General features: G+C 48.5%; 1 protein-coding gene across 3 annotated transcripts in view; it reads left to right on the top strand.

Moving 5' to 3' along the window:
• Positions 1-24,170, top strand: part of MIER2 (MIER family member 2) — a 32,358-nt gene extending 8,188 nt beyond the window's left edge. For all 3 annotated transcript variants that reach the window (XM_035120740.3, XM_088673029.1, XM_035120741.3), the window contains 10 exons: positions 1,982-2,107; positions 6,337-6,460; positions 9,225-9,331; positions 10,654-10,723; positions 11,167-11,318; positions 13,241-13,322; positions 13,520-13,614; positions 14,814-14,917; positions 17,190-17,326; positions 20,337-24,170. In XM_035120740.3, the coding sequence (XP_034976631.2) occupies positions 1,982-2,107; positions 6,337-6,460; positions 9,225-9,331; positions 10,654-10,723; positions 11,167-11,318; positions 13,241-13,322; positions 13,520-13,614; positions 14,814-14,917; positions 17,190-17,326; positions 20,337-20,797 (1,458 nt within the window). In that variant the 3' untranslated portion in view covers positions 20,798-24,170. The remainder of the gene's footprint in view (positions 1-1,981; positions 2,108-6,336; positions 6,461-9,224; positions 9,332-10,653; positions 10,724-11,166; positions 11,319-13,240; positions 13,323-13,519; positions 13,615-14,813; positions 14,918-17,189; positions 17,327-20,336) is intronic.
• The last annotated feature ends 3,541 nt before the right edge of the window (positions 24,171-27,711 follow it).

Genomic DNA, 27,711 nt, shown 5'->3' with positions numbered 1-27,711 from the left:
CCAATTCTGATCTGCTTCTGGGGCAAGTTCAAGGCGTTACTGTTACGATATAAAGAGCCTTTAACAGCTTGGGACCAGTTTACCTAGGAGATCACCGAACTCTGTATATGCCTGCTTGACCACTTCAATTGGCAGAACCGGCACTTTTATCCATTCAATCTTGCAGTGTGCCAGCACCTGCCCTTTGGAACTCCCTGCCTCTTGAGATCAGTCAGGTGCCTTCGCCGTGCCCTTTTCGGCATCGGCTGAAATCATTGTTTGTTTAGACAAGCCTGCTGAGATGTTCAGAAAGTCGGTGAGAGTTTTAACCTGTCTTCAGCCTGTTGCCATCCTGGCATTCCGAAAGCCTCAAAACTATTGCCGTTGATTCTTTTTACTGATACTTCTATTGCTTAAACTGCCTGAAACCTTGGAAACCTACGGCCCACCCATGTTGACAGTACCGAGCTTAGATGTCTATTCACAGAGCTTCCTAGGTTCCCGTTGAAATCAGTCCTTCATTCAAAATCACAAGGACTGGAATCTTGCTTTTTATTTTCAGGGGAAGAGCCATAGTTTAGCAGTAGATTCACCTGCTTCATATACAGAAGGCCCCAGATTCAATATAACTCAGCTGGTAGAGCAGGAGACTCTAAATCACAGGGTCATGGGTTCGAGCTTCACGTTGGGCAAAAGACCCTACATTGCAGGGGGTTGGACTAGATGACCTACGTGGTCCCGTCTAGCTCTACGATTCTATGATCTCCGTAGGGCTGGGGAAGTCTTCCGCTCGGAGCCCTCCAGACCTGCTGCCCATTAGGGTGAGACAACTGAGCTAGTTACTTATTCAAAAAAGGTTATTTATGTATGCTACTACTGTGGCCCGTGTTTCGTTATCCCAGAAATGGAAAACGAGTGAAGTCCCAACTATAGAAGAATGGCAACTTAAGTTGACGGAATATGCACAACTTGCAGGCTTAACATATAGCAGGGGTGGCCAACTCCCAAGAGACTGCGATCTACTCACAGAGTTAAAAACTGGCAGTGATCTAGCCCCTTTTTTGGGGTTCAGGTCAAAATTGTTGAGCTTTTTTTAGGAAGGTAAAGGTAAAGGGACCCCTGACCATTAGGTCCAGTCGTGACCGACTCTGGGGTTGCGCGCTCATCTCGCATTATTGGCCGAGGGAGCCGGCGTATAGCTTCCAGGTCATGTGGCCAGCATGACAAAGCCGCTTCTGGCAAACCAGAGCAGCACATGGAAACGCCGTTTACCTTCCCGCTATAGCGGTTCCTATTTATCTACTTGCATTTTGATGTGCTTTCAAACTGCTAGGTTGGCAGGAGCTGGGACCGAGCAACGGGAGCTCACCCCATCACAGGGATTCGAACTGCCGACCTTCTGATCAGCAAGCCCTAGGCTCAGTGGTTTAACCCACAGCGCCACCTGGGTCCCCTTTTTAGGAAGGCCAATTTTGGGGGGGGTTCGGGTCAAAGTTGTTGAGTTTTTTTTTAGGGGAGCCACAGTTGTTCAGCTTCTTTGGGGGGAGCCAATGATCTACCAGTGATCTACCGCAGACGTCCAGTGATCTACCGGTAGATCACGATCTACCTGTTGGACATGCCTGGGTCACTAAGAGAACAAGAAGAACATACGTTTAGAGAAGACTGGGAAACGTTTTTTGAATATATGGGAAATAGCTGTGTAGAGCTGGAAACGCCAGCAGCATTAAGATAAATTCAACAGTGTAGGCAAGTTTTGATGGATGCAATAATGGAATACAGAATGGTGTAGTTTTTGTAAAATATGCAGGGATTTGTGATATGTAAAATGAACCATGGAAAGAGATGAAGGGAAGTCATTGATATCTTAAGGATGTAAGTTTACCATGACATGCAGGCTGTTTCAGCTGCCAAGCCTGCCCCCTTGATGCTCTGCTCGGCCGGCGTAGCTCTGGGGGGGGGGAGCCCCTTCCCTTCCTGACGAAGTTCTCCTGCTGTTCAGTACTCTGAAATGCCGTTCGAGGAATTGCTGGCACTCTACGGCTATGAAGCCTCTGACCCCATCTCCGAGCAGGACAGCGAGAGCAACGATACCTCACCCAACCTTCCAGACATGACCCTGGACAAGGTAAGTCCTGTTTTCCCTGCCAACCGCCATCCCCTGCTTCTAGTCCTCATGAGAGTCACCTTTAAGGGGGAGAAGCACAGCGATAGAAACTGAGATATGAGCGCTAGGAGCTAAATGGCACCTTAAACCTAGGTTGTGGGCGCAACAAGGCGCGGTTTTTTTTAAATAACAAGAATACAAAGCTTAAAGTGAACGAACTGCAGCAAAAACATTGTGTTTATTTTTTATTCACACGGTCTAGTCCTTTCCCTGCCCACCTCCCTAATATTCTTAAGAGGGTCTCTTCTCCGGTCTTCAGAGAGAAGCTAGAAGCGGGGAGGCATAAAAGGGTCTTCCTTTACTTCCACTCTGCAGTTTTAATCTGAAATCTTAGGCCCAGAGCTCAGAAACTGTTTGCGCTAATGAAATTCCCATTGCAAAATGTGCCTAGAACAAGGGGAGTTTCAAACCCTGGAGAAGCACAAGGACCCACATGCCCTTTGAGGTGCCCCCTCCCCTTTATAGAAAGGGTATGGGGTGACTCCCCAGTGAGGAAAGTGTGCGGCGTTTTGGACTTTTTTTAGCTTAGGGAAAAGGCGAGTTAAGAGGTGGCATGATATTTATTATCATTATCATTACCATCATTATCGTTATTTATTAAAGTTCTATACCACCCTTCATCCAAAGATTGCCTGGCAGTTTGCAATATATATAAGAAATACGATATATAGAATCATGCACTGCAAGGGGAGAGCTGATAGAGAAAACCTTTTCCCGGGAAGCTGTCGACACGCAGATGAGTGTTGGAAGGCTCAGGACAGATAAAAGGAAGCCCTTCTTCACTCAGCACACAGTTAAACTATGGAACTCCCTGCCACAGGAGGCAGCCAACTTTAAAAGAAGATTAGACAAATTTGTGGAGGAGGGGAAGGGTATCGATGGCTGCTAGTCCAATGGCCGTGTTCTCTCTCTAAAAGGGCCATGCCAGTTGGGACTAGTGGGAAGTTGTTATCTAAGCCACTAGGTTGGGGAAGCCTGATTTCTAAAGCCATTTAGGGGCTTGAAGGCGATAACCCCAATCCTTACGAATATTAAAACAATGCTTCCATCATATAATAATGTTCGGGTTTTGCTAAATTAGTAGCGTGAGAAACCATCAGATTGCTTCTTCACACAATCAACTCTAGGACAAGCAATTAACACTGGGCAGAAAGCCAAGGTCTACTTCTGCCTTAGTAACTGAGCTCTCATTGGTTGATATCAGCACTGAGACCTGTTATCAGAGAAAGCTAGCACAGTACGTGGTGTGGTGAGTGTGGTCAGGGTAGGAGGAGAGGTGCTGTATCGGTTGAGAGAGAGACAGAGAGGAAAGGATTTATTTTACTTTGTTTTGAGTTCTAAAGTTGTACATAGAAACTCTGGTTTTCTTTATTTTAATAAATCCTGTATATAGTTTTACTCTGCGTCCAGACGTCTAGTCATTTAAGTTACCGCCAGAAGCTTCCGGAAAAACCTGCGCAAACTCTGCTGTGTTCAGGCTGAAGTTACAACTGACACTTAACACAAAAACATGGTGTGCTTGTGTGTGCATTAAAAACAAGAACACACAACCTGAGTTAAAGCTGATTGGAAGTCCATTATTATCAGTTTACGACGGGGTGGAAGGTTCGCAGGCTATGAAGTGAAGGACTTGCTCACAAATTTATTGACAGCTGCACAAATTATGATAGCTCGGAAGAGGAAGGGGCAAGGTGAATATATAATGGAAGGATGGCATAAAGGTGTGTGGGATATAGCTCTTAATGATAAATTGACACGTGCCATTAAGGTAAAGCAGGGGATACGCAGGAGAAATGATTTAGAGGAGATACGGAGGGTGTTTGTAGAATTTGTATCTTTAAAACGGAAAGGGGTCAAAGCATCGCAAGAGGTGTTGAAATTTGGGGAGCTTGGATAGTTACAATGGAATGGTCTCAGGGGTGGTTGTTGTTGTTGTTTAGTCGTTTAGTCGTGTCCGACTCTTCGTGACCCCATGGACCATAGCACGCCAGGCACTCCTGTCTTGCACTGCCTCCCGCAGTTTGGTCAAACTCATGTTCGTAGCTTCGAGAACACTGTCCAACCATCTTGTCCTCTGTCGTCCCCTTCTCCTAGTGCCCTCAATCTTTCCCAACATCAGGGTCTTTTCCAAGGATTCTTCTCTTCTCATGAGGTGGCCAAAGTATTGGAGCCTCAGCTTCAGGATCTGTCCTTCCAGTGAGCATTCAGGGCTGATTTCCTTAAGAATGGATAGGTTTGATCTTCTTGCAGTCCATGGGACTCTCAAGAGTCTCCTCCAGCACCAGAATTCAAAAGCATCAATTCTTCGGCGATCAGCCTTCTTTATGGTCCAGCTCTCACTTCCATACATCACTACTGGGAAAACCATAGCTTTAACTATACGGACCTTTGTCGGCAAGGTGATGTCTCTGCTTTTTAAGATGCTGTCTAGGTTTGTCATTGCTTTTCTCCCAAGAAGCAGGCATCTTTTAATTTCGTGACTGCGGTCACCATCTGCAGTGATCAAGGAGCCCAAGAAAGTAAAATCTCTCACTGCCTCCATTTCTTCCCCTTCTATTTGCCAGGAGGTGATGGGACCAGTGGCCATGATCTTGGTTTTTTTGATGTTGAGCTTCAGACCATATTTTGCGCTCTCCTCTTTCACCCTCATTAAAAGGTTCTTTAATTCCTCTTCGCTTTCTGCCATCAAGGTTGTGTCATCTGCATATCTGAGGTTGTTGATATTTCTTCCAGCAATCTTAATTCCGGCTTGGGATTCATCTAGTCCAGCCTTTCACATGATGAATTCTGCATATAAGTTAAATAAGCAGGGGGACAATATACAACCTTGTCATACTCCTTTCCCAATTTTGAACCAATCAGTTGTTCCATATCCAGTTCTAACTGTAGCTTCTTGTCCCACATAGAGATTTCTCAGGAGACAGATGAGGTGATCAGGCACTCCCATTTCCTTAAGAACTTGCCATAGTTTGCTGTGGTCGACACAGTCAAAGGCTTTTGCATAGTCAATGAAGCAGAAGTAGACGTTTTTCTGGAACTCTCTAGCTTTCTCCATAATCCAGCGCATGTTTGCTATTTGGTCTCTGGTTCCTCTGCCCTTTCGAAATCCAGCTTGCACTTCTGGGAGTTCTCGGTCCACATACTGCCTAAGCCTGCCTTGTAGAATTTTAAGCATAACCTTGCTAGCGTGTGAAATGAGGGCAATTGTGCGGTAGTTGCAGCATTCTTTGGCACTGCCCTTCTTTGGAATTGGGATGTAGACTGATCTTCTCCAATCCTCTGGCCATTGCTGAGTTTTCCAATCTTGCTGGCATATTGGGTGTAGCACCTTAACAGCGTCATCTTTTAAAATTTTAAATAGTTCAGCTGGAATATCATCACTTCCACTGGCCTTGTTATTAGCAGTGCTTTCTAAGGCCCATTTGACTTCACTCTCCAAGATGTCTGGCTCAAGGTGAGCAACCACACTACCTGGGGTGTACGAGACCTCCATATCTTTCTGGTATCATTCCTCTGTGTATTCTTGCCACCTCTTCTTGATGTCTTCTGCTTCTGTTAGGTCCTTACCACTTTTGTCCTTGATTATGGTAATCTTTGTACGAAATGTTCCTTTCATATCTCCAATTTTCTTGAACAGATCTCTGGTTTTCCCCATTCTATTGTTTTCCTCTATTTCTTTGCATTGCTCATTTAAGAAGACCCTCTTGTCTCTCCTTGCTGTTTTTTGGAAATCTGCATTCAATTTCCTGTATCTTTCCCTATCTCCCTTGCATTTTGCTTGCCTCCTCTCCTCCACTATTTGTAAGGCCTCGTTGGACAGCCATTTTGCTTTCTTGCATTTCCTTTTCCTTGGGATGGTTTTCGTTGCTGCCTCCTGTATAATGTTACGAGCCTCCATCCATAGTTCTTCAGGCACTCTGTCCACCAGATCTAAATCCTTAAACCTGTTCCTCACTTCCACTGTGTATTCATAAGGGATTTGATTCAGATTGTATCTTACTGGCCCAGTGGTTTTTCCTACTTTCTTCAGTTTAAGCTGGAATTTTGCTATAAGAAGCTGATGATCTGAGTTACAGTCAGCTCCAGGTCTTGTTTTTGCATTTCTTTTCTTATTTATTTCTGATTATTTCTTTGTCAAAATAAAAAAATTTAAAAACAACAACAACCCCTGCTTCCTTCTTTCCGGTCAGGAGCAGATAGCGAAGGACCTGCTTTCTGGGGAAGAGGAGGAGGAGACACAGTCCTCAGCCGACGACCTGACCCCTTCCGTCACCTCCCACGACGCCTCGGACCTTTTCCCCAACCAAATGGGATGTAAGTTTTCTCTGAAGTGTGTAGATGTCTCGAGAAAAAGGGAGCAAAGGAGTAGTCGTATTTCACACACGCGCAAAGGAAATGCCAGCTGGGACCCTTCCCCTGCTTTTAATAATAATAATAATTTATTACTTATACTGGTACCTTGCCCACCTGGCTGGGTTTCCCCAGCCACTATGGGCGGCTTCCAACCGAATATTAAAAACAGTACAGCATCAAACATTAAAAACTTCCCTAAACAGGGCCGCCTTCAGTTGTCTTCTAAAAGTAAAATAGTTGCTTATTGCCTTGACATCTGCTGGGAGGGCGTTCCACAGGGCGGGTGCCACTACCGAGAAGGCCCTCTGTCTGGTTCCCTTGCTTCTCTTGGCCATATAATTGGACTGAAAGCTCGCCACAGGAAGAATTATTATTATTATTATTTTCATTTATTAATTGCTTCCCATGACGCATCTCAAAATGATATGAAGTGTAGTGACCTGTACAGTGGTACCTCGGAAGTCGAACCAAACGTGTTCCAAATCACAGCTTCTGATGGGCTTCAGGAAGCTCCTGCAGCCAATTGGAAACCACGGAAGCCCTGTTGGACGTTCAAGTTCCAAAGAACATTCACAAACTGGAACACTTCCGGGTGTTCGGGAGCCAAAACATCCCAAGTTCCATGGCGTTCAGAATCCAAGGTGTGGCTGTATATAAAACAGCCCCTTATTATTATTATTATTATTATTATTATTATTATTATTATTATTAAATATTTATATCATTCCTGCATTGCAGAGGGTTGTATCTACACAACCCTTGAGATCCCTTCCAACTCTACCATTCTATGATTCCGTGATGATAATAAAAATTGAAAGAACAACGACCCATACTTAAAAGAAATTGAAGTCCAAGGCTGACGCTGTCCAGTATAAATATTTAAGGAGACGCGTCGGAACGAGGGACATCTCCAGCAGGCAGAAAAGGCTGGACTGGCCCAATAGCGGCCGGAGGGGCTTGGCAAATCCTTGCTAGGCTTTTTACAGCAGAGCTCTCCTAACGCTTCCTTGTTGGTGCTTTTTAGACAGGCATCATTTCGCGACACAGTGATTCGGTTTTACTAGCTAAACCTGGAAGTTAAACTAACCCCCTTTCCAGACCCGGGAGGAGCGCAGGGAGCGTTTGTGCTACACGCCGCAGCCGACATACTGTAAAGTGTCGCGACACACGGTTTGGGGAAAAGCTCTTCTTTACAGGGTCGTCGTTTGGAGAGTTGGGTTTCCAGGGACGGGGCAGAAGCAAGGCAACGGGTCAAACTGCATTGGACGCTGAGGTCCAGCACTGAGGGCCTTCTGGCGGTTCCCTCGCTGCAAGAAGCGAGGTTACAGGGAACCAGGCAGAGGGCCTTCTTGGTGGCGGCGCCCGCCCTGTGGAACACCCTCCCATCAAGGAACTATTTTACTTTTAAAAGACAACTGAAGGCGGCCCTGTTTAGGGAAGTTTTTAATGTTTGGTGCTGTATTGTTTTTAATATTCGGTTGGAAGCTGCCTAGAGTGGCTGGGGAAACCCAGCCAGATGGGCGGGGTATAAATAATAAATTATTATTATTATTATTATTATTATTATTATTATTATTATTATTTAATTGCTGACTCTTTCCTAACGGGTTTTGTTTCTATTTCTTTGTATTTTACAACACTGCTTTGAAACTCTGGGGGAGCCGCCTCAAATCCTAACTTGGGAGAAAGGCAGGATATAAACATGAGAAATAATAATAATAATAATAATAATAATAATAATAATAATAATAATAATAGAAGAAGAAGAAAAAAGGCAGCATATAAACACATGAAATGACAGCAGCAGCAACAAGAGTGGCAGCTAGCCATCAAGCTGAGTGAAAATGCCACATTCAGGGGCAGTCTGCACCCAATTTCATTCATTCCTTTATCTGTTATATTTATTTCCCAACTTTTTACCTCCCAAGGAACTCAAGGGGGTGGACGTGGTTCTCCCCCTCCTCCCTAAGTGACCAGCCCATTGTCGCCCACCCAGTGAGCTTCATGTGGCTGGGAGGGAATTTGAGCCCCTGTTCAAATTCCCAGGTACTCCTCTCAGTTTAATCCCCACAACCACTCTGCAGACTAGGCTGAGAGCGGACTAGGCTGAGAGATTCAGCGGCTGCGTCCCCCCTCCCCGGTCCCCCAGTCAGCTTCATCTGTCCGAGTGCGGTGGATTTGAACCCTAGGGATGTGAGTGGCGCTGTGGTCTAAACCACTGAGCCTAGGGCTTTCCGATCGGAAGGTTGGCGGTTCGAATCCCCGGGACGGGGTGAGCTCCCATTGCTTGGTCCCTGCTCCTGCCCACCTAGCAGTTTGAAAGCACGTCAAAGTGCAAGTAGATAAATAGGTACCGCCCCAGCGGGAAGGTAAACGGCGTTTCCATGTGCTGCTCTGGTTCGCCAAAAGCAGCTTTGTCATGCTGGCCACATGACCCAGAAGCTGTCTGCGAACAAACGCCGGCTCCCTCGGCCTATAGAGCGAGATGAGCGTGCAACCCCAGAGTCGTCCGCGACTGGACCTAACGGTCTAAGGCTCAGTTCACCTCACCAGCTCTCCGGATGCCAGCTGCCTGTGGGCTTCTAGTAGACCCCTGTGGCAAATAGGACACTGGAATTGACGGGCGTCTGGCCTGCTCCGGACACAGGGCCCCTCTCTCGTGCTCCTTACGCCTTCCAGGCATTGAGCTTGTCTCTTCACCTTCCTCCCTTTCCGGGAAAAAAAGCAAACTTCCTCGCTGACGGAGGCAAAGGCCGCTGCTCCTCCCCGTGTGCTTCCTTCTCGGCCGAGGACTCAGAAGAAGACGCCATTCCTGCCAACGAATGCAAGAAGGTAGGCCTTTGGGTCCGGTCGCAGGTCCCCACCATCCCCCGTCGGGACAGGTGGGAAACAGGGAGGGGGCCCTGGCTAAGAGGAATTCTAAGAGAAGTTTCTTTCACCTGTTCTTTGGCCAGTATTGAAACACTCAGGAGTGTTGTTAGCCAAATCCCCATTAGGCTCTGTCTTTTATTGGGGCAAACATTTTCACAGCTCTGTTAGGTTTTGCAGATCTGCTGAACCTTAATCGATATAGGGGCTGGCCCTTCTCCCATCTTCAACCAACTTTTCCACCATGCAGTTTGGAGGCTGAAAGGATCTGGTTGATCTCAGTAGGACTAGGTTTTTCAGGACAGGTCTTTGATCCCTTGCTGGCTTCCAATCGTACTTAAAACACTTCCTAGAAACCTTGCCCATCTTGGTGTTCCCAAGGTTTGTGGTGGGTCCTCTCTCACGGCATTCACAGTTTTCTTCCGTTCCTTCAGGAAGGGATAAATAAGCAGTCAGGAAAATGGTTGGCGAGGAATGGAAGAGTTGTCTCGCCTATTGTCCTCTACGTGGGGCTACCTTTGGAGGTGACCCGGAAACTACAATTAATCCAGAATGCAGCAGCTAGACTAGTGACTGGGAGTGGCTGCCGAGACCATATAACACCGGTCCTGAAAGGCCTACCTTGGCTCCCAGTATGTTTCCGAGCACAATTCAAAGTGTTGGTGCTGACTTTTAAAGCCCTCAACGGCCTCGGCCCAGTAGACCTGAAGGAGCGTCTCCACCCCCATCATCCATCCCGGACTCTGAGGTCCACCTCCGAGGGCCTTCTGGTGGTTCCCTCCCTGCGAGAAGTGAGGTTACAGAGAACCAGGCAGAGGGTCTTCTCAGTAGTGGCGTCCTCCCATCAGATGTCAAGGAAATAAACAAATACCTGACTTTTAGAAGACATCGGAAGGCAGCCCTGTTTAGGGAAGTTTTTAATGTTTGATGTTTTATCATGTTTTTAATATTCTGTTGGGAGCCGCCCAGAATGGCTGGGGAAACCCAGCCAGATGGGCAGGGTATAAATAATAAATTGTTGTTGTTGTCCTGTTTATTTGTTTGTTTATAAAAATACTTGTTGATTGCTATGTAATGATAGATAGATAGATAGATAGATAGATAGATAGATAGATAGATAGATAGATAGATAGATAGATAGATAGATAGATAGATAGATAGATATGGAAGAGGTTCTCCCCTCCCAGTTTACCTCCCAGAAGCAGGAGAGGCGAGGAAAGATTGGCACACAGATACTGTCAATTGAATGATCCTGCTGTTGTTATTTGTTATTATTTCGCTCACAGGAGATCATGGTTGGTCCTCAATACCAGGCAGCTGTTCCTCTCCTCCACCTGAACAGGCATGGCGAAAAAGGTAGGCAAACGTCACCCTTTGGGCACTGACATGCTCCGGACTTCATCTTCATCCCAGCCAGCGTTTTGTGTGTGTGTGCGGGCGTCTGCGTGTGTTCCAAGAGCACCGGGGAGAGTAGAATTTGGCTCCTTGGGAAATGCCAGCGTCCTCTTTCTAAGAGAAGGAATATTTATATTAAAAAATCATCCTTCGCATTTGATTCCTCGCCTGGTCACCACAGGCGAGCAGGGATTCCGTGTGGGCGAGCAGGCTTGGTGCAGGAGACATGTGCCTTTCTGTTCCGCCTGTTGCCACAACCCACTTAGTTCTGGTGTGGCTTCGGGGGGGAGGGTGCCCGGCCCACAGTCTGTGTCACTCCACCGCCAGCTGATTTAGTGGAAGGCAAAGTATTTGCTCGGGGCTCTTGATCTCAGACCCACCCTCCAATGTTTTCTCTCTGCCAGTCTACGAAAACGATGACCAGCTTCTTTGGGATCCAAACATCCTCCCCGAGAGGGAAGTGGAAGAGTTCCTTTACCGAGCCATTAAGAGAAGGTGGGACGAAGTCTCAAACGCCAGCCTTGCAGAGGGGGACACGGTCAAGGACAATGAGCAAGTGAGTTCAGTGTTCATTCCCAAACAGCACATGAGGTAATCCTAGGATGCCACCGGTCGATGGCAGTGTGCCCCGAGATACAAATCCGTCTTGAAAGCTCCTGTGAGCCCCAGCCCTTGCCGTCACAGAAGAGTCTGCCTGCCGCCTCTCTGCCTGAGTCTGCTCCGTTCTTTCCTCCTCTTAGGCCCCATCTGCGCTCTATACGTTTAAAGCCATTTCATGCCACTTTAAACAGTCACGTCTTTCCCCAAAGTATCCTGTAAAGCAATGTTTCCCGAACTTGGGCCCCCAGCTGTTGTTGGATGAATAATTAACAATAATAATGGTTTTATTATTTATACCCAGCCCATCCAGTTGGGTTTCCCCAGCCACTCTGGGCATAATAAAAATGTCAAACGATATCAGGAGTCCTGATACAAAACTCCCTTCAGGTGTTTTCAAAAAGTCAGATAGTTGTTTATTTCCTTGACATCTGATGGCAGGGCGTTCCACAGGGAGGGCGTCACCACCGAGAAGGCCCTCTGCCTGGTTCCCTGTAACCTCACTTCTCACAGGGAGGGAACTGCCAGAAGGCCCCTCAGAGGAGGACCTCAGTGTCGGGGCCAGACGATAGAGGTAGAGACAGTCCTTTTCCCATCATGCCTCGCTAGCAGGACCAGTGGTGAGGGATGATGGGAGTTGTAGTCCAACAACAGATGGGGACCCAAGTTCATAAAACCATTAACAAGGTAACAACAGGTATCTATTAACTGTTTGGAAGGATGTAATCTTAATCACCTGCATAGGCTTGGTGGAACAGAAACGTTTTCAGCAAGCGTTTAAAAATTGTCGCAGAAGGTTCCTGCTGGAACTCTAGTGGAAGGGCGTTCCACAGGACTGGACCGATGACGCTAAAGTTCCCCGCTCCTTGTCGTTGCCCAACGAGCCTTACCTACTCGGGGGAACGATGCTTCTGCAGAGGATCTTGGCAATCGAGCTGGAAGAGAGGGGTTCAGGTGTAGGAGGCAACTGCTTTAAAAAGTTGATGGGCATTGCCATTAAAAATTGCGTGCGTGCACATTTTGTGATCGATTATGCAGACTGGGGCTTACCTGCCACCCCCCAAATATTTTATTCAGTTTGGCACTGAGGTACCCCTGGACCTATGTTGTTCAGGGCCTTGCAAATCAAATAATGATAATGATGAATAAATAAGTTATTATTTATACCCCGCCCATCTGGCTGGGTTTCCCCAGCCACTCTGGATGGCTTCCAACCAAATATTGTTGTTGTTGTTGTTGTTGTTTGGTCGTTTAGTCGTGTCCGACTCTTCGTGACCCCATGGACCATAACACGCCAGGCACTCCTGTCTTGCACTGCCTCCCGCAGTTTGGTCAAACTCATGTTCGTAGCTTCGAGAACACTGTCCAACCATCTCGTCCTCTGTCGTCCCCTTCTCCTAGTGCCCTCAATCTTTCCCAACATCAGGGTCTTTTCCAACCAAATATTAAAAACACAATAAAAAAATTCCTTCCAGTAGCACCTTAGAGCTTTCGTGGGCATGCACACTTACACAAAAGCTCATACCAATGACAAACTTAGTTGGTCTCTAAGGTGCTACTGGAGGGATTTTTTTATTTTATTTTGTTTCAACTACGGCAGACCAACACGGCTACCTACCTGTAATTAAAAACACAATACAGATTAAAAACACAATAACAGAACCCTGAACCTCTTTCAGCAGTTCTAACTCAGTAAGCCGAACCCTCCAGGTTGATGTTCATTGTCCCCCTCTGAAACAAGATCTGGACAGGGCACTCTGCCTTAGTGTGCTTCTTCCCCCCCTCCCCCCTCCAAATACACTTCTAAAATCCTTCTTCCCTGCTACTCTGCTCTCATTTAGGCCCATACTTCTCTTGGGCATGTTTCCCTTTGCTCTATAGGCGCTGTACGAACTGGTGAAGTGCAACTTCAACGCCGAAGAGGCGCTGCGGAGACTCCGGTTCAACGTGAAGGTCATTCGAGGTGAGAGATTCCGGGGGGTAGGGAATAATCCGCCTCCCCAGCCCTGTTGACTTTCCCAAGTGAGACATTATCAACACACCCTTCTTCCAAGGAGCGAGATGGGGTGGGGAGTACTCTTTGGTTACACAGAGGAAACATCTTTTGGAGAAGTTCTGCAAACTTTCAGCAAATAATTCCCCCCGTTGCCTCCGCTACAGATGAGCTTTGTGCCTGGAGCGAAGAGGAATGCAGGAATTTTGAACACGGGTTCCGGGTCCACGGAAAGAACTTCCACCTTATCCAAGCAAACAAGGTGTTTAGCCATTGTGTGTATGTCGCCCGGGACAGGAGGTCTCCCTGCAATCACAAGTGAAGCCCGGGAATAGAGGAAGAACCCTTAAAAATGCCCATAGAGCTGGAGGAGGAGGAGGTCTGGGAGACAGACATGGTTTGAAACTTCTGCTTCTAGCTCGATGTGCTTTTCAAGGCTTGGAGTCATTGTACTGGGTCTCGCACCCAGATCCCTTAGAATTAGAATTAGAAAATTAGAATTAGAATTAGAAAATAAAGTATGCATGTACCTCGGAAGTCGAACGGAATCCGTTCCGGAAGTCCGTTTGACTTCCAAAATGTTCGGAAACCAAAGCACGGCTTCTGATTGGCTACAGGAAACTCCTGCAGCCGATCGGAAGACCCGTCGGACGTTTGGGTTCCAAAAGAACGTTCAAAAACCGTCCAAGTACCAAGGCGTTTGGGATCCAAAGTACGACTGTATGAGCTTTCTCTATTTCTGTCTCTCAGGGAGGGAAGGGTGGGTGGGTGGGGTCTCAAGACCTCCAGGGCTGACCCAGAGTCTTCCTTCAGGTGGGCAGGAATGTCTTTATTCTTTTGCATTTTTGCTTAATTAAGAAGACTGTGTGCAGCTTGCAAGGTTCAGCCCAGTAGGAACTTGGGTCTCAAGTTTGGGCCCCGAAATCTCAGGGGCTGGGATGCTCCTGAACTGGCAACCCTATGGATGGCTTCCATGCCCCCCCCCCCCGCCCAAAGTCAGGTGGGCCCATGGGCCTAAAAATATTGCTAACCTGCGTGCTACAGAAACGTTAAGTAGTATTCTTTTGTGTTGGAGAGAACCCTTTGCACACTGATAATTAATCTCTCAGGCATCCTGCCCCTTCCTCCGCCCCCCCCCATGTTATGTAAGCCTAGGGCTTCCCAGACAATTCTGGGACATGTGCTCTGTTCACACAAGTGTGGGGTTGCCATATTTTAAAAAGTTTTTAAAAACCAGGACACCCCCAAAGTTGGTGAGCTTTTTTTGTAAAACCAAAACACCAAAAAAACCCTGCGATTTCTCAGTTTACTTGCCACCTTCCGGGAATTTCTCCCTGGACGTCAACTTCTGCCTTTGAAATCCCAGACGTACGGCAATCCCTACACAAATGTCACTCCTGAGAGGTGTTCCAGAAGTCATGACTTGTCCTAACTTTTCCCTCTCCTCCTCTTTGCCTGCAGGTCCGCACCCGGTCAGTTGGCGAATGTGTGGAGTACTATTACATGTGGAAGAAATCGGAGCGCTACGACTACTTCACCCAGCAGACGCGGTTTGGAAGGAAGAAGTATGTCCCACCCCCACCCTGGAGCAACATGTGGCTCCCCAGAGCTGGATGGAGCACTGGGGCCCGGGTCCACTGCACCGGGTGTATCGCAGGCCAGGGGCTTGAGTTGGAGAAGGAGAGCTGGAACAAAGGAGGGAGCTGAAGACCAGGAAACAGAAGAGAGGGGAAGACGGGGGGAGAGGAACACTAGGAAGCAGAAGGGAGGGAAAGACTAGGAAGGAGAAGGAAGGGAGAGGGAGATTCGGAAGTGCGAGAGGGAAACTGGCAGGTGCCCAGATTTAATCTGGAAGCATTTAACTTTAGCAGGAGGAGCAACTCACACACCCTGGACAACTGGGACGCGGGTGGCGCTGTGTTCTAAACCACTGAGCCTCTTGGGCTTGCCAGTCAGATGGTCGGCGGTTCAAATCCCCGCGACGGGGTGAGCTCCCGTTGCTCTGTCCCAGCTCCTGCCAACCCAGCAGTTCGAAAGCATACCAGTGCGAGTAGATAAATAGGTACCGCTGCAGCGGGAAGGTAAACGGCGTTTCCATCACAGTGTCCCGTTGCGCCAGAAGCTGTTTAGTCCTGCTGGCTCCATGAGCCGGAAGGCTGTCTGTGGGCAAATGCCAGCTCCCTCAGCCTGAAAGCGAGATGAGCACAGCAACCCCATGGCCGCCTTTGTCTGGACTTAACCGTCCAGGGGTCCTTTACCTTTTTTTTTTAACCTAGACAGCTGGGTGCTCCTCCCACTCTTGACCACTGGGAGGCAAGATCTCCGAAGAGAGACCTGGGCTTTGGGCTGGGCCAGGGGCCGCTTCCCAGTCCTGCCTCGGAAGCTGAGGTTCTCTTGCATCCGTAGAGCAGCTCCACCATGCGCCGTGGCTCCTAGCCAACCCTGATTCTTCTCTCCTGCTTACACACCTGGTGAAAGGACCTCAGCTGGCCCTCTCCCCTGCGAGCCTAGCTTCCAGCTTCAGCCATGTAACTCTGCCTTGTGACTCTAGGCCACAGGGCAGTGCATAGTGGTGAGCAGTTTGTGAGGTGCGCTCTTTACGGCTGAGGCAAGGCCACCTCCAGTTTTCCAGGGACCTGATTTGCCTCCCCCCCCCCTCCAGGAATCCCAAAGGCCCCCCAGCTGGAACCTGGTACCAAAGAATGTCAGTGGGTTGTTAGAGGGTGTGGGTAAAGGGGAAGCAAACTATGGACAGTTGCTTTCAGTTGCTTTCCCCTAGAATGCACCCTTCCCATTCCCATTTTTCTTTTTCAAAGAGTGTCCAGCATTTCTTAAACCTGACGTGTGAATGCAAGGAAGGAACAGCTGCTCCCCTGGGTTCCAACTCCCCCGGGCCCTAGGTGCCAGAGCACCCACGAAATTCCCCATGAAGAGGCCGGGCACCCACAGATTTCGGCGCCAGGGCCATCTTCTTTGGCGATCACTCGTAGCCGAGTAAGATTGTCTTACGTAAACACAGTTTTACAAGTGTGTCCGTAAGTGACTGTGGAGGCCAATTCTGGACCCACACATCCTTCCCCAGTGGGGACACAGGTTTCCAGGCAGGAGTTGATCCCGGTGAGGGTTTGTCAAGCGTGCCTTCCTCTTAGCACATTTATCCCTTTCGTCCTGAGTTCAAGCATCTTCAAAGCCCGTGACACCTTTGGTAAAGGCTGTTCTCCAACTGGAGCGCTCGCAGGCCAGTGTTTCCCAGTTGTCGGTGTTTATACTACATTTTTAAAGATGTGCCTTGAGAGAGTCTTCAAACCTCTTTTGTTGACCACCAGCATTACGCTTTCCATTTTTAAGTTTGGAATAGAGTAGTTGCTTTGGAAGCCGATAATCAGGCATCTGCACAACATGACCAGTCCAACAAATTTGATGTTGAAAAATCATTGCTTTGACACGGGTGATATTTGCTTCTTCCTGTGCCACACACGCTGCACGGTCGCGGGGTAAAGTTGGCACTCCTGCCTGCTCCCCACTCTGCAGGAGGGCAACCCCTGCCCAATATTTCCGTTCTTTAAAAAAAAAGAGTTTCTAGGATTTGTAGAACCTGATATAGAATGCAAAACATGCAGGCACTATTCTTAGAGTGTGTGTGTGTGTGTGTGTGTTTGTTTGTTTGTTTGTTTGTTTGTTTGTCACCGCTTGTAATTCCAAATGTGTAGGCCTGAAAATGTGGAGCATGGATGCCCCTTGATAACCACTCCACCCCCCACCCCCAAGTAATCGGTTAATGCAGAGTGTAGACATAATCTACAAATGTGTTTTGTTTTGCTTCCCTCCAACCTGTAGGGATTACGTGGATAATTTTTTGGATGGTGGCGAAGTAGAAAGTGCCAGTCGTTCGCGAAGTTCCCCACCCATCCCATCGGCCACTGGATGCCTTGACTCTCGTTTCAACCCAGATCACCTGGCAATCGAAAGCACAGGTAGGCTGGTCGGAATTGCCCTTGTTCGGCTTTCAAAACTCTTGAGTCCTGGAAAAGCACGTTTTTTTGTTATTTACTACAACGTACGTTGCCAATTAATTACAGTAGTCTAAGCAGTGTACAAGTAGCTCAGCAGTACAGTACTGGCAAAAATGACAAATCACTCTCTTGTTATATCAAGTATTCTTGCTGTACAGTGGTACCTCGTCGAGCACCCGTTCCATCAAATGTCTGCAGCAAAACCGGAAGTACCAGAACGAGTTATTTCCAGGTTCGCTGCTCGTGCATGCGCAAAAGTGCTAAATCGCGCTTTGCGCAGAAGCGCAAACCGCTCTGCGAGCGTACACAGACGCAGCACTTTGTCCAGCATCCTTTTCGGCCAGTGACCGGGGCTCCAGAACGGATCCCAGTCGCAAAACGAGGTACTACTGTATCATGAAATTGTAACGCTGTCATCACCCTACAGTAGAACATGTTGGAATTTTCAGCTTTCGGATTCCAAAAATGAGGGGGGCGAAAATGTTCTAACATGACTTTGGGAATTCAAAAGATATTTTGGTTCAGTTACTATAAATCAGTTTTGCTGGGTAAGCAAATTAAGTGTAAAATTGCATAGAAAACAACTGCTAAGTATTTGTAACAAAATTTAAAAATTCCTTCCAGCAGCACCTTAGAGACCAACTAAGTTTGTCATAGGTATGAGCTTTCGTGTGCATGCACACTTCTTCAGATACACTGAAGCAGAGGTCCCCAGACGCTTATATATAGTCAGATGGGGGGGTGGGGAGGTATTACTCAGAAGGGTGGGGAAGGGTACAAGTATTTGTAGTTAAACTATATTGTTATTAGCCATAACAAACTATATTAATATATGGTTAAACTATATATTAATATTACATATTAATAATAATATTAATATTATTTAGCATTACCTGACATTTTCAGAAAGTAAAATTGATTGAGTGGGTTTTTTTTGTTTTCCGAAAGCAGTTCATACGCTTCTTCATCAAACAGACTTACCAAGCTAAATGTTATCCAGTCACAAAAATAACAGCAGGTTTGAATTTCTCACCCAGAAACATATATTTTAAGATCCCCCACTGAATAAATTTTCTGAAGTTGAGTTTCACCCCCCAAAATGACACGTTGCCTTAACGCTACGGTTTGCATCGAGTAGCGCTTCAGAGAGTCATTTGCCGAAGACTTCCGTAAAGCACCCCCCACTCTTAAAAGGGGTTATTGTTTTGGGGAAAGCTGGGGGGTTGGTAATGTATAAAAGGGAGCGGCGTTGGTGGGTAGTTGGGTTGGTGAGCAGAGCAAGCGAGAGCCTTTAGTAAAGCTATAAAATCAGAATCTACAGTGGCACCTCTACTTACGAATGACTCTACTTCATCCCACTGGTAGTGGCGAGGCCCCGATCCCGTGAGGCTGGCAGAAGGCCAGCCTCGCAGCAGCAGCGAGGGCTCGATCCAGCGGTGGCAGTGAGCGCAGGGCAGCGAGGGAGGTGAGGCTCCCGAACGAATTAATCCGTTCCCAATGCATTCGTATGGGAAACCGTGTTTCGACTTACAAATGTTTCTACATACGAATGTGCATCCGGAACAGATTAAATTCGTAAGTAGAGGTTCCACTGTAACTTGAAATGCTTGCTGAAATAAAAATGATTTTGTTGTTGTTGTTATTGTTTAGTCGTTTAGTCGTGTCCGACTCTTCGTGGCCCCATGGACCATAGCACACCAGGCACTCCTGTCTTCCACTGCCTCCCAAAAAATGATTTGGGGAATGTATAAAAATTAATTAGAACGTTTTGTATAAGCAGGGATGCCATGTTTCAAAAAGTGAAACCCTGGGCAAAAGTTGTTGAGCTTTTTTCTTTTTCTTTTTGGGGCAAAGTGGTTGAGCTCCTCCCACCCACCCACCCCAAAAAAGAGAAGATTTTGAGCTCTTTTTAATGAAATTCAACAAAATCAACACTGCAGTCCCATCATCCCCCAACATTGACGATGCTGGCTGCTAGGAGTGGTGGCCCTGGAAATGTCTGGGCAGGGAGAAAATCCTTCTCAAAAATTGCTGAGGAGAACTTCAGAGGAATCTTCCAGAGGCAGGTTTCTGAGAAATTCCACAGGGTCCACCAGCCCAAAAATTGTTTATTTATTGAATTTCCAACCCCAACCTTCTTCCCCAAAGAGCCCGGGGGCAGCAAACCAACTCACTCTTTGAAAATGAAACAAAAAAAAAGTTTTAAAGCATTTAGAAGTTCTCTAAAAAAAAAAACCATGATGAAAATGTTCGGAAAGCAGATTTGATTAAGAGCTTTATTCCATCCGGAGATCTTGGGGTTACCAGGAAAATAGTATTATTTGTGTGTGTATGTGTGTGTGTGTGTAATTTTTTATTAAATTTTCTGTTTTACAATTTAGAATACCCATTTAAACATCCTTAAAATATCAATGACTTCCCTTCTTCTCTTTCCATGGAATTCTGCATATCATAAATCCCTGCATATTTTACATAGACTAAACCAGGCTTCCCCAACCTTCGGCCCTCCAGATGTTTTGGACTACAATTCCCATCATCCCTGACCACTGGTCCTGTTAGCTAGGGATCATGGGAGTTGTAGGGTAAAACATCTGGAGGGGTGCAGGTTGGGGATGCCTGGACTAACCCATTCAGTATTCCATTACTACATCCATCCAAACTTATTTACACTGTTGTATTTATCTTAATGCTGCCAACATTTTCAGGTGTACACAATTTCCCCCCATATATTCAGTAAACATTTTCCAGTATTCTCTAAACGTATTCTCCAGCCACCGGGTGCCTGGGTTAAACAGGAAAGCTTTAAAATTCCTCCCGAAATAGCAATCTTGCTAGGTGGGACGGCATTCCCTAGCGGGGGCACCACCACCAAAAAGGCCCTGTGTTGGTTACTCCCGTTTTTAGAGTGTGCAGTAGTTGAAATCAAGTACCTGTGATGTGTGAACCAGTTTTTTGTGTGCCCCCCCTCCAGAACCTTTGAGCATCGAGAGTGCAGCGTGCAGTTTGGGCAGCACGAGTGAGTCGGGCCACGGCTATGAGTACAGCACCCCTTCAGAAACAAACTGTTCCTTCGACCCCGCTGAGGAAGCCGCTGCCGGCAGCCGTGCGCCCGCTTTCCTGCAGCACCCGCCAAACACCCCCGAAGCCGGCTTCTACCAGGTGGCCGCAGCCGGCAAGCAGGAGCCGCTGCGGTGCTCGGGGAACGCCCTCGCCGTGGACTTCACGCTCCCTGGGAATGTCGCGGAGGGGCTGCCTTTAATTTCCGGCCACGTGGGACTGGACAGGGATCCAGAGACGTTGGTGGCCCCCGCTCAAGTGTCCTTATCGGTCCCGGATTTCAGCCTCCTCGGCATTGGAGATGTAAATAGCTTCCTGGCCACTCAGCAGGCCTGCCCAGCTCCCAGGGGCCACTCGGAGTCCTTGTCTCAGTGACTGAAGCCTCTGTGTAGGGGTCCGCTGAAGGACGAAAGCTGGCAGAACTGGATGGAATTTCCCTTTGGGGAGGGGGCACGGAGATGGGTCAGCCTATCGTCACCCTTCCTTCCCCCCCACTCTCCCCCAGGGCCATGAGTGCCGGTCAAGAGCCGTCCGGTCCTCGCCTTTCCAAATCGCAGGGGGGCAGAGGGGGCACCCACTGCTCTTTCTGCCCCTGTGCTCGACGTCCCTCTGGTGAAACCAAACGCCTCTGTCGTGCTCTCTCACACAGCTTTGCAAAAGAGAGAGAAAGCTGATGGAGGAGGTGAACCCGTGACCCCCATGGGGCCGTTGTAGATGGGGGGCAAAGCCATGCAGGGTGTAGACAAAGTCTTCCTCCCCAACAACCCTCCCCTGGGCAAGCTGGATAGCCAGCATCTCAACCTCCCGGTGCAATGTGGGAGGCCGCAGAGATAAGAGAGGGTTGCCAGGAGCACTTTTAGAGAAGGAGCTGTATTGGTGGGGCGGAAAGCTTTCACGCACGGCGCGAGCGGACGTGGGACACAACTGGTCACAAAGGTGCAGAGCAAGCTGGGTTGGGCACTTTCCTTCAGTTGTGGTGGCACCTCTGTTTAGTTTTGTTTCCAGTAGCAGCGGGGGACGTTCCTTTTTGCCAAACCTTGCAGCCGCATCCTGGTTTGCCATAGGGTGGGTGGAATCGTCACCCTGCTCCCGCTTTTGTCCCTAGGCAAGCACGCCGCCCCAGGCTTTTTTAAAGGCACCCTCTTATCGGGACCCGCCTTCTGGGCAGAGGGAGAAACTTCATCCCCTCCAGCAGCATCCTGCATTACGAAGACGGTAATCCACACGTCGGGGCCTTCCGAGGATGCATCGGCTTCCGGGGATGCAGACGGGCCGGGTGACGGGTTGGGGAGGATGTGGAGGGGCAGAACGGAAGAAGGCTCCTTGGCCCTGTTGCCAAAACTGCACAGCTCTCAGGTGCGGGGGGTGGGGCGGGGCACTCCAGGGGTTGACATTCGCCGTGGTGATCAGGAGGCCAGGCTTCCGAAAGCCAGCAAAAATCTGCGCGTTTGCTTTTGCCGGAAGAGAGGCGGTCGGGTAGCGGCAGGAGCACAGGGCTGCCGGTTGGAGTGCCAAACTGAGACTCCGGGGAGGGAGGTATACATGCGTTCTGTGCGTGAGAGAGAGCATGAAAAGTGACTGTGCCCGCCCGCCCGCCCCCCCCCCACCTTGCCTGGTTCGGCCAGCAGGCAAAATAATACGAGGGCGATGGGGGCGGACTCTGTGCCATTCAAACCTCCTTGTCTCCTTCTTCCTCCATTTTTCTCAACCCCTCTCTTCCACCTCAGCCATGGGGAAGTTCCCCCCCCCCCCGTTGCTGGTAATATGGTATATCCCTTTCCCTATCATTTTCAATTTGTGGTGCAGGGCGATGGTGGTTCGTGGCAGCATTCATACCCTTAACCTAATTTTGCCCCACCCTTCGAGCATCCACCCATTCACTAATTTCTTGGTCATGCGGCTAGGGACTTTTCTTCCAAACTCCTGTGTCTGTCTCTCTGCACAAACCTTGGTTTCCCCCCCACACCCACCCACCCACACAGACACCACCCCACATTTCCATGAAGGCAGTTTCCGAGTGGCGGTTGGCAGCCGTGCATTGCAGGCTCTAATCATCGCTTCGTTGGCCTCCACTGAAGCTGGTGGCAGCAATCGTGGTTGTTGCACAGTTCGCACCTGCCGTGCGAAAGGCAGGGGAGAGTCTTGCATAAGTGTCGTGCCGGCTCTGATCAGAGAGGCAGGCGGCAGGTTAAGAGAGCTAGAGAGGGCTCGTTTATTACTAAATGTGGGGCTTGTGGTTGCGGACCCAGCAAACAGAGCACAGTGCGTTGTGGCAGCAGGTCAAGTGAGACTCAAATGTGCATCCATGCCTACTTTGAAGATTCACAGGAGTTGGCGAAGACGCAGCTGCCGGAGAACTCCAATAAGTGAGTTGTGCAACGGTTATCTAATACCACCCAAGTCATCCCGGGTCACCGCTATTCCATCGGCTGCCCCTGTGACCGCCTTGACTACGAGGCCTCAATGAGGACTGGTGGCTTGATCACCAGCCGTGCTGCTCTGGCGTGCAGTTTTCCTTTGGTGTAGCATTTTGCAGCTGAGGTAGGGCCACCCATTCCGTCGGCCGTTATGTCTTCTGCTTCCTCTTCTCTCTCTCTCTGCCCACCACCCCACTTTTGCTTCCTTCAGTTCATGCCAGTCCAATCTGGACCTTCCCCAGACAAGCCCGCCCACAGCTCTCAGGGGTGCAGTTTTCTTCCTATGAGTGCTCTGGATACAACCCAGAGGTGCTGCTGTAGGGTTGCATAATTTCCTTTGCACGTGTTGGGAAGGAGCCTTCGACAGTGCGGGGGGGGGAGGGGGTAACGACACCCCCCCCCCATTCAAATTTCTTGGCATTCCGGTATAGACCATAGAGAAGATCTTAGGAAAACAGACATGTCTCCATCCCTGAGATAAATAACGCAGTGGTACCTGGCCTGTTTCCTCAGGTCACCCAGGTATGAGCTGCCTCTAAAAGTCCCAGAATTCTCCGGTTCCTGGAACTTTTAAGAAATCGGTTTTTTGTGTTTCCACTGCATTGCACCCAAATAAATGCCTCTGGGTTTACACTGGGATATGTTTTCCCACCCCACCCCCATCCGCCAGGGCAGCCTCTGTAAAAAACAGGGGGAAGTGAAATTTGACCCACTTAGCTGCCCATGAAGCACTCTCACCTGTTCATAATACCCCTTTTTCCTTTTTTTTTATTTAAGGGATGCTTTCTTGCAACATTTAGGAAACTTTCTCTCCACTGACTCTCTGCCATCTTGTTACCTATTTCCTATTTCATTTCTCTCCCTCCCTCCCCCAATTTCATATTTTAATATGTCTAATTTATAAATGTATTCTTTCTCCTCCCCCTCCCCGCAGAAAAATGTTTGTTTACAGGTTGTGGGGAAGCGGGATATATATATATATATATATATATATATATATATATATATATATATATATATGCCACAGAAACTTGTGTGTGTGTTGGGGCGACGGGGTGTTCCACAAAAGGGAGAGGCAGACCAACAGCTTTTCTCTCCTCTTTCCCTTCCTTCTGCCTCTCAGGGAGGAGAAGGGATTTCGTTAACAAAGCGTTGCCTTCCTCGTGATTCCGATACACCGCACCCCGGGCGCCCCATTGATGTGTTCTGGTGAGAAGCAGGAAGGGTCTCTCCACTGTGAAGTGAAAAAACTGCCTTGAATACCCTTCATTTATTTATTTAATTATAAAGCCTACGTTGGAGGAAACAACAACGAGGAAAAACAGACGAAAGAGTCGGGTTTTTATTTCTTATTTTCTCCCCCCGCAGATAACGCCAGCAGTTGCTTTTGCTCTGGAATTCTAACGGCGAAAAAAACCTCTGCAGTTTTGAAAGGTTCGGTCAGCCCCCCCCTCTATTCATAAAGGGCCTCCAAAACACAGGCGAACTTCCGCTCCTCGATCCCAGGAACTGTCATGCAAAGTTTGGCCAGGATATCTCAAGATCAGAAAGGGCCATCGGAGAAAATATGGCTAAGTTTGGCGCAGTTTTGAAAGGCTCCCATCTGCCATCTTGATTCAAAATGGTACCTGGCTGTGTCCAAACGTGGGTGGAAACTTTTTGATCCTTCAGTACCACCGTGGAAATTTGGGTTACGGTGTCTTGGTGGCTGAATGTGGCCCTCCAAAACTTTCTGGCCCTTGGTACTCTCCTGATGCCACTCCCCCTTTGCCTGGACACACCCCTTTCCACAGGCCACGCCCCTTGTCTGCCCTGCCCTGCACCCTCCTCAAGTGCTTGTGTCTTGCTGCAAATGTGACTCTTAACACTGATCATGCTTTCTCCTCGCTTGGATGAAGGATGCAGAGGATGTTTATTTGTAGACGGTGGCCTTCTGTAAAAATTTACATCGCTCTGCTTTCCATTGGCGTTTGGCCCTCGGGAAGTTGCCCAGAAAGTGAATCTGGCCCTCAGCCCAGAAAAACATCTGCACCCACTACGTAAAATGATGTTCTGTCCCTAAACTGATTCATTGCTCCAAAGAGTAAGCGGCAATGGTCGCATCCCAACCTGCCGATATCATAATTGTAGGGATGTGAAAAGATGCTAGGAAAGGAAATATTTATTAGGTATCGTCCTTCCTCATGTTTGTGAGTTCAGCAGAGTGCCATTCCTTTGCAGCTTAAAAAGGGAAGCTTAGATAGGCTAGTTTTAGCCTTTTGGTTGAAATAATCCAGGATGCTTTAAGGCAGACTGAATTCGCCTGGTATTTCCCCCTTTTTCTCCCTCTTTTAAAAACAACTATTTTTTATACCCTGCCCATCTGGCTGGGGAAACTCTGGGCGCCTCACAACAGAACATTAAAAACACAATAAAAGATCAAACATTAAACACTTCCCTAAACAGGGCTGCTTTCAGATGTCTTCTAAAAATCAGATAGTAGTTTATCTCTGACATCTGACAGGAGGGCTTTCCACAGGGAAGGTGCCACTACCGAGAAGGCCCTCTGCCTGGTTCCCTTAACCTCACCTCTCGCAGGGAGGGAACCGCCAGAAGGCCCTTGGCGCTGGACCTCAGTGTCCGGGCTGAACGATGAGGGTGGGGATGCTCCTTCAGGTATACCGGGCCAAGGCTGTTTAGGGCTTTAAAGATCAGCACCAGCACTTTGAATTGTGCTCAGAAATGTACTGGGAGACAATGAAGGTCTTTTAGGATTACTTGATCTCGGTGGCCACTCCCAGTCACCGCACAAACTGTCTCGTGAAAGGTGAAAATAACAGTTACTCAGAGTACTTGTTGGAAGAGTAACACACAACAGGCAGCTTTGTTCAGGCAGGCTTAAAACAATTTGGTTACAAAGTTGTGCTTAAGTCTGGCTTAAGAAGGAGTTTGAGCTGTAGCTCAAGACTTGGCAGTTCTCACAAGACTTGGCAGTTCTGGTGATGAGATGAAGAGAGCAAGGAGAGGCAAAAGAAAGTGTGCCTGCGCAGGTAAGGAGTGTGTGTGTGTGTGTAAAGGTAAAGGGGCCCCTGACCATCAGGTCCAGTCGTGTCCGACTCGGGTTGCGGCACTCATCTCGCTCTATAGGCCGAGGGAGCCGGCGTTTGTCCGCAGACAGCTTCCGGGTCATGTGGCCAGCATGACAAAGCTGCTTCTGGTGAACCAGAGCAGCACACGGAAATGCCGTTTACCTTCCCGCCGGAGCAGTCCCTATTTATCTACTTGCACTTTGATGTGCTTTCGAACTGCTAGGTGGGCAGGAGCTGGGACCGAACAACAGGAGCTCACCCCGTCGTAGGGATTCGAACCGCCGACCACCTGATCAGCAAGCCCTAGACTCTTCTATATGGCAATGGCCTCCCCCTGCCAGGACACAGTGAGATTGTCTTACAAAGTTCTCTCTAGCAAACTTAACGTGAAAACTTTGTGAGCTTCAGCTCCCACCATGCGCCTGCCTGGCAAACAATGAATCGTTGCTTTGACTGCCCTTTGAATAGCCCAGGATAATGCCATTGTGCGAGGGAGGGATGTTTTTCTCCCTCATGACCACAGAACTTAGGGGCTTCCCGTGAAGCTGAGTGTTGGGGGATTCAGGACAGGCTAAAGGGAGTCCTTCTCCCACCAGCTTCAAAAGAATATTAGAAAAAATCATGGAGCAGGGGACTATCGATGGCCGTGCTCTGCCTCCACAATTTGAGGCAGCAATGGAAACCCACTCTCTTGCCCGAATCCCGCTTGCCGGTTTTCCACTTGAGGCATCTGGTTGACCACTTTGAGAACAGGATGCCGGGCCAGATGGGCCGTTGGCCTGATCCAGCAGCTTCTTCCTTATATTCTTAGGCTGGCTCAGTTTCCCTAGCACCCTTGTCCCCCTCATGCAACAGCCCAGCAGTCACGGAGCTATGCAGATGCAAAGAAGATCTCCTATGCATAGAATTATGCTTTGCTGCTTCTCCAACCTCTCAAGGGGGACCTCCTGGGCATCCTTTGGGCACCCAATCTGAGCAGGCATCATTCCCCCCCCCGTACATATTTTGACACCAGCAAACCCCTCCAAGCTGTTCCCCTGTTGCATTATTTGAAGGCTGTCGTCACCAGGAACAGGGAGAGCTCGAATCTGTCACACGTACAAGTCTTCCACCTCTCTCCCCCCCACCCCTCAGTTATTTTCTACCCTAATCCTGCTAGGTTCTGGGGGGCCTCCAATGCCCTCAGAAGCTCCTGAAGGAGAGTAGAAGGCCCCAATCCACCTAAGACCACCTGAAAATAAATAAGCCAAACCAGGCACCTTCCAGTAACTAAACAGGAGAAATTGTATTTATTACAATTATATCCTGCCTTCCCTCTGAGGAGCTCAAGATGTGGTTCTCTCTGGTACACCACACCCCCTTCTGCCCCATTTTCTGCTTCACCCAGAGACATTGCCTTCTGCCCAACCACCCCATTTATGAAGCAGCGGGAAATCTGCCCTTGAGATTCTGAGAAAATTCTACCAAATTGGCCAGCAGAGCGGTTCATAAATGACTCCCGTCAAAAAGGCCAGCAATGAATGTTCATAGATATTCACAGGTGAGGGACGCTGAAGTTGAGCGAGAAGTGCAAGGCGATAGTTCATTTGGGGGGGGGGGGGTGTTCAGAAACCCTCGCTGATCTGCTTCAACCAGAGACATTAGCTTCTTCCCACACACCTGTCACAGGAGCAGGCCGGTCAGCAATTACACGGTTCAAAGATGGAAGTGGCAGAAACATGATCTCCAGAGACTTGGTTGGTTGGATGTCAAGCCTGATGAGCAGAGGAGCTCCTTCCCGATGGTCCTCTTCCATAAAAATCAG

The sequence above is a fragment of the Zootoca vivipara genome, chromosome 6 (genome assembly GCF_965207765.1).
Source record: "Zootoca vivipara chromosome 6, rZooViv2.hap1.1, whole genome shotgun sequence".
In the NCBI taxonomy this organism is placed as follows: Eukaryota; Metazoa; Chordata; class Lepidosauria; order Squamata; family Lacertidae; genus Zootoca; species Zootoca vivipara.
This window is presented reverse-complemented; position numbering and strand designations above follow the sequence as displayed.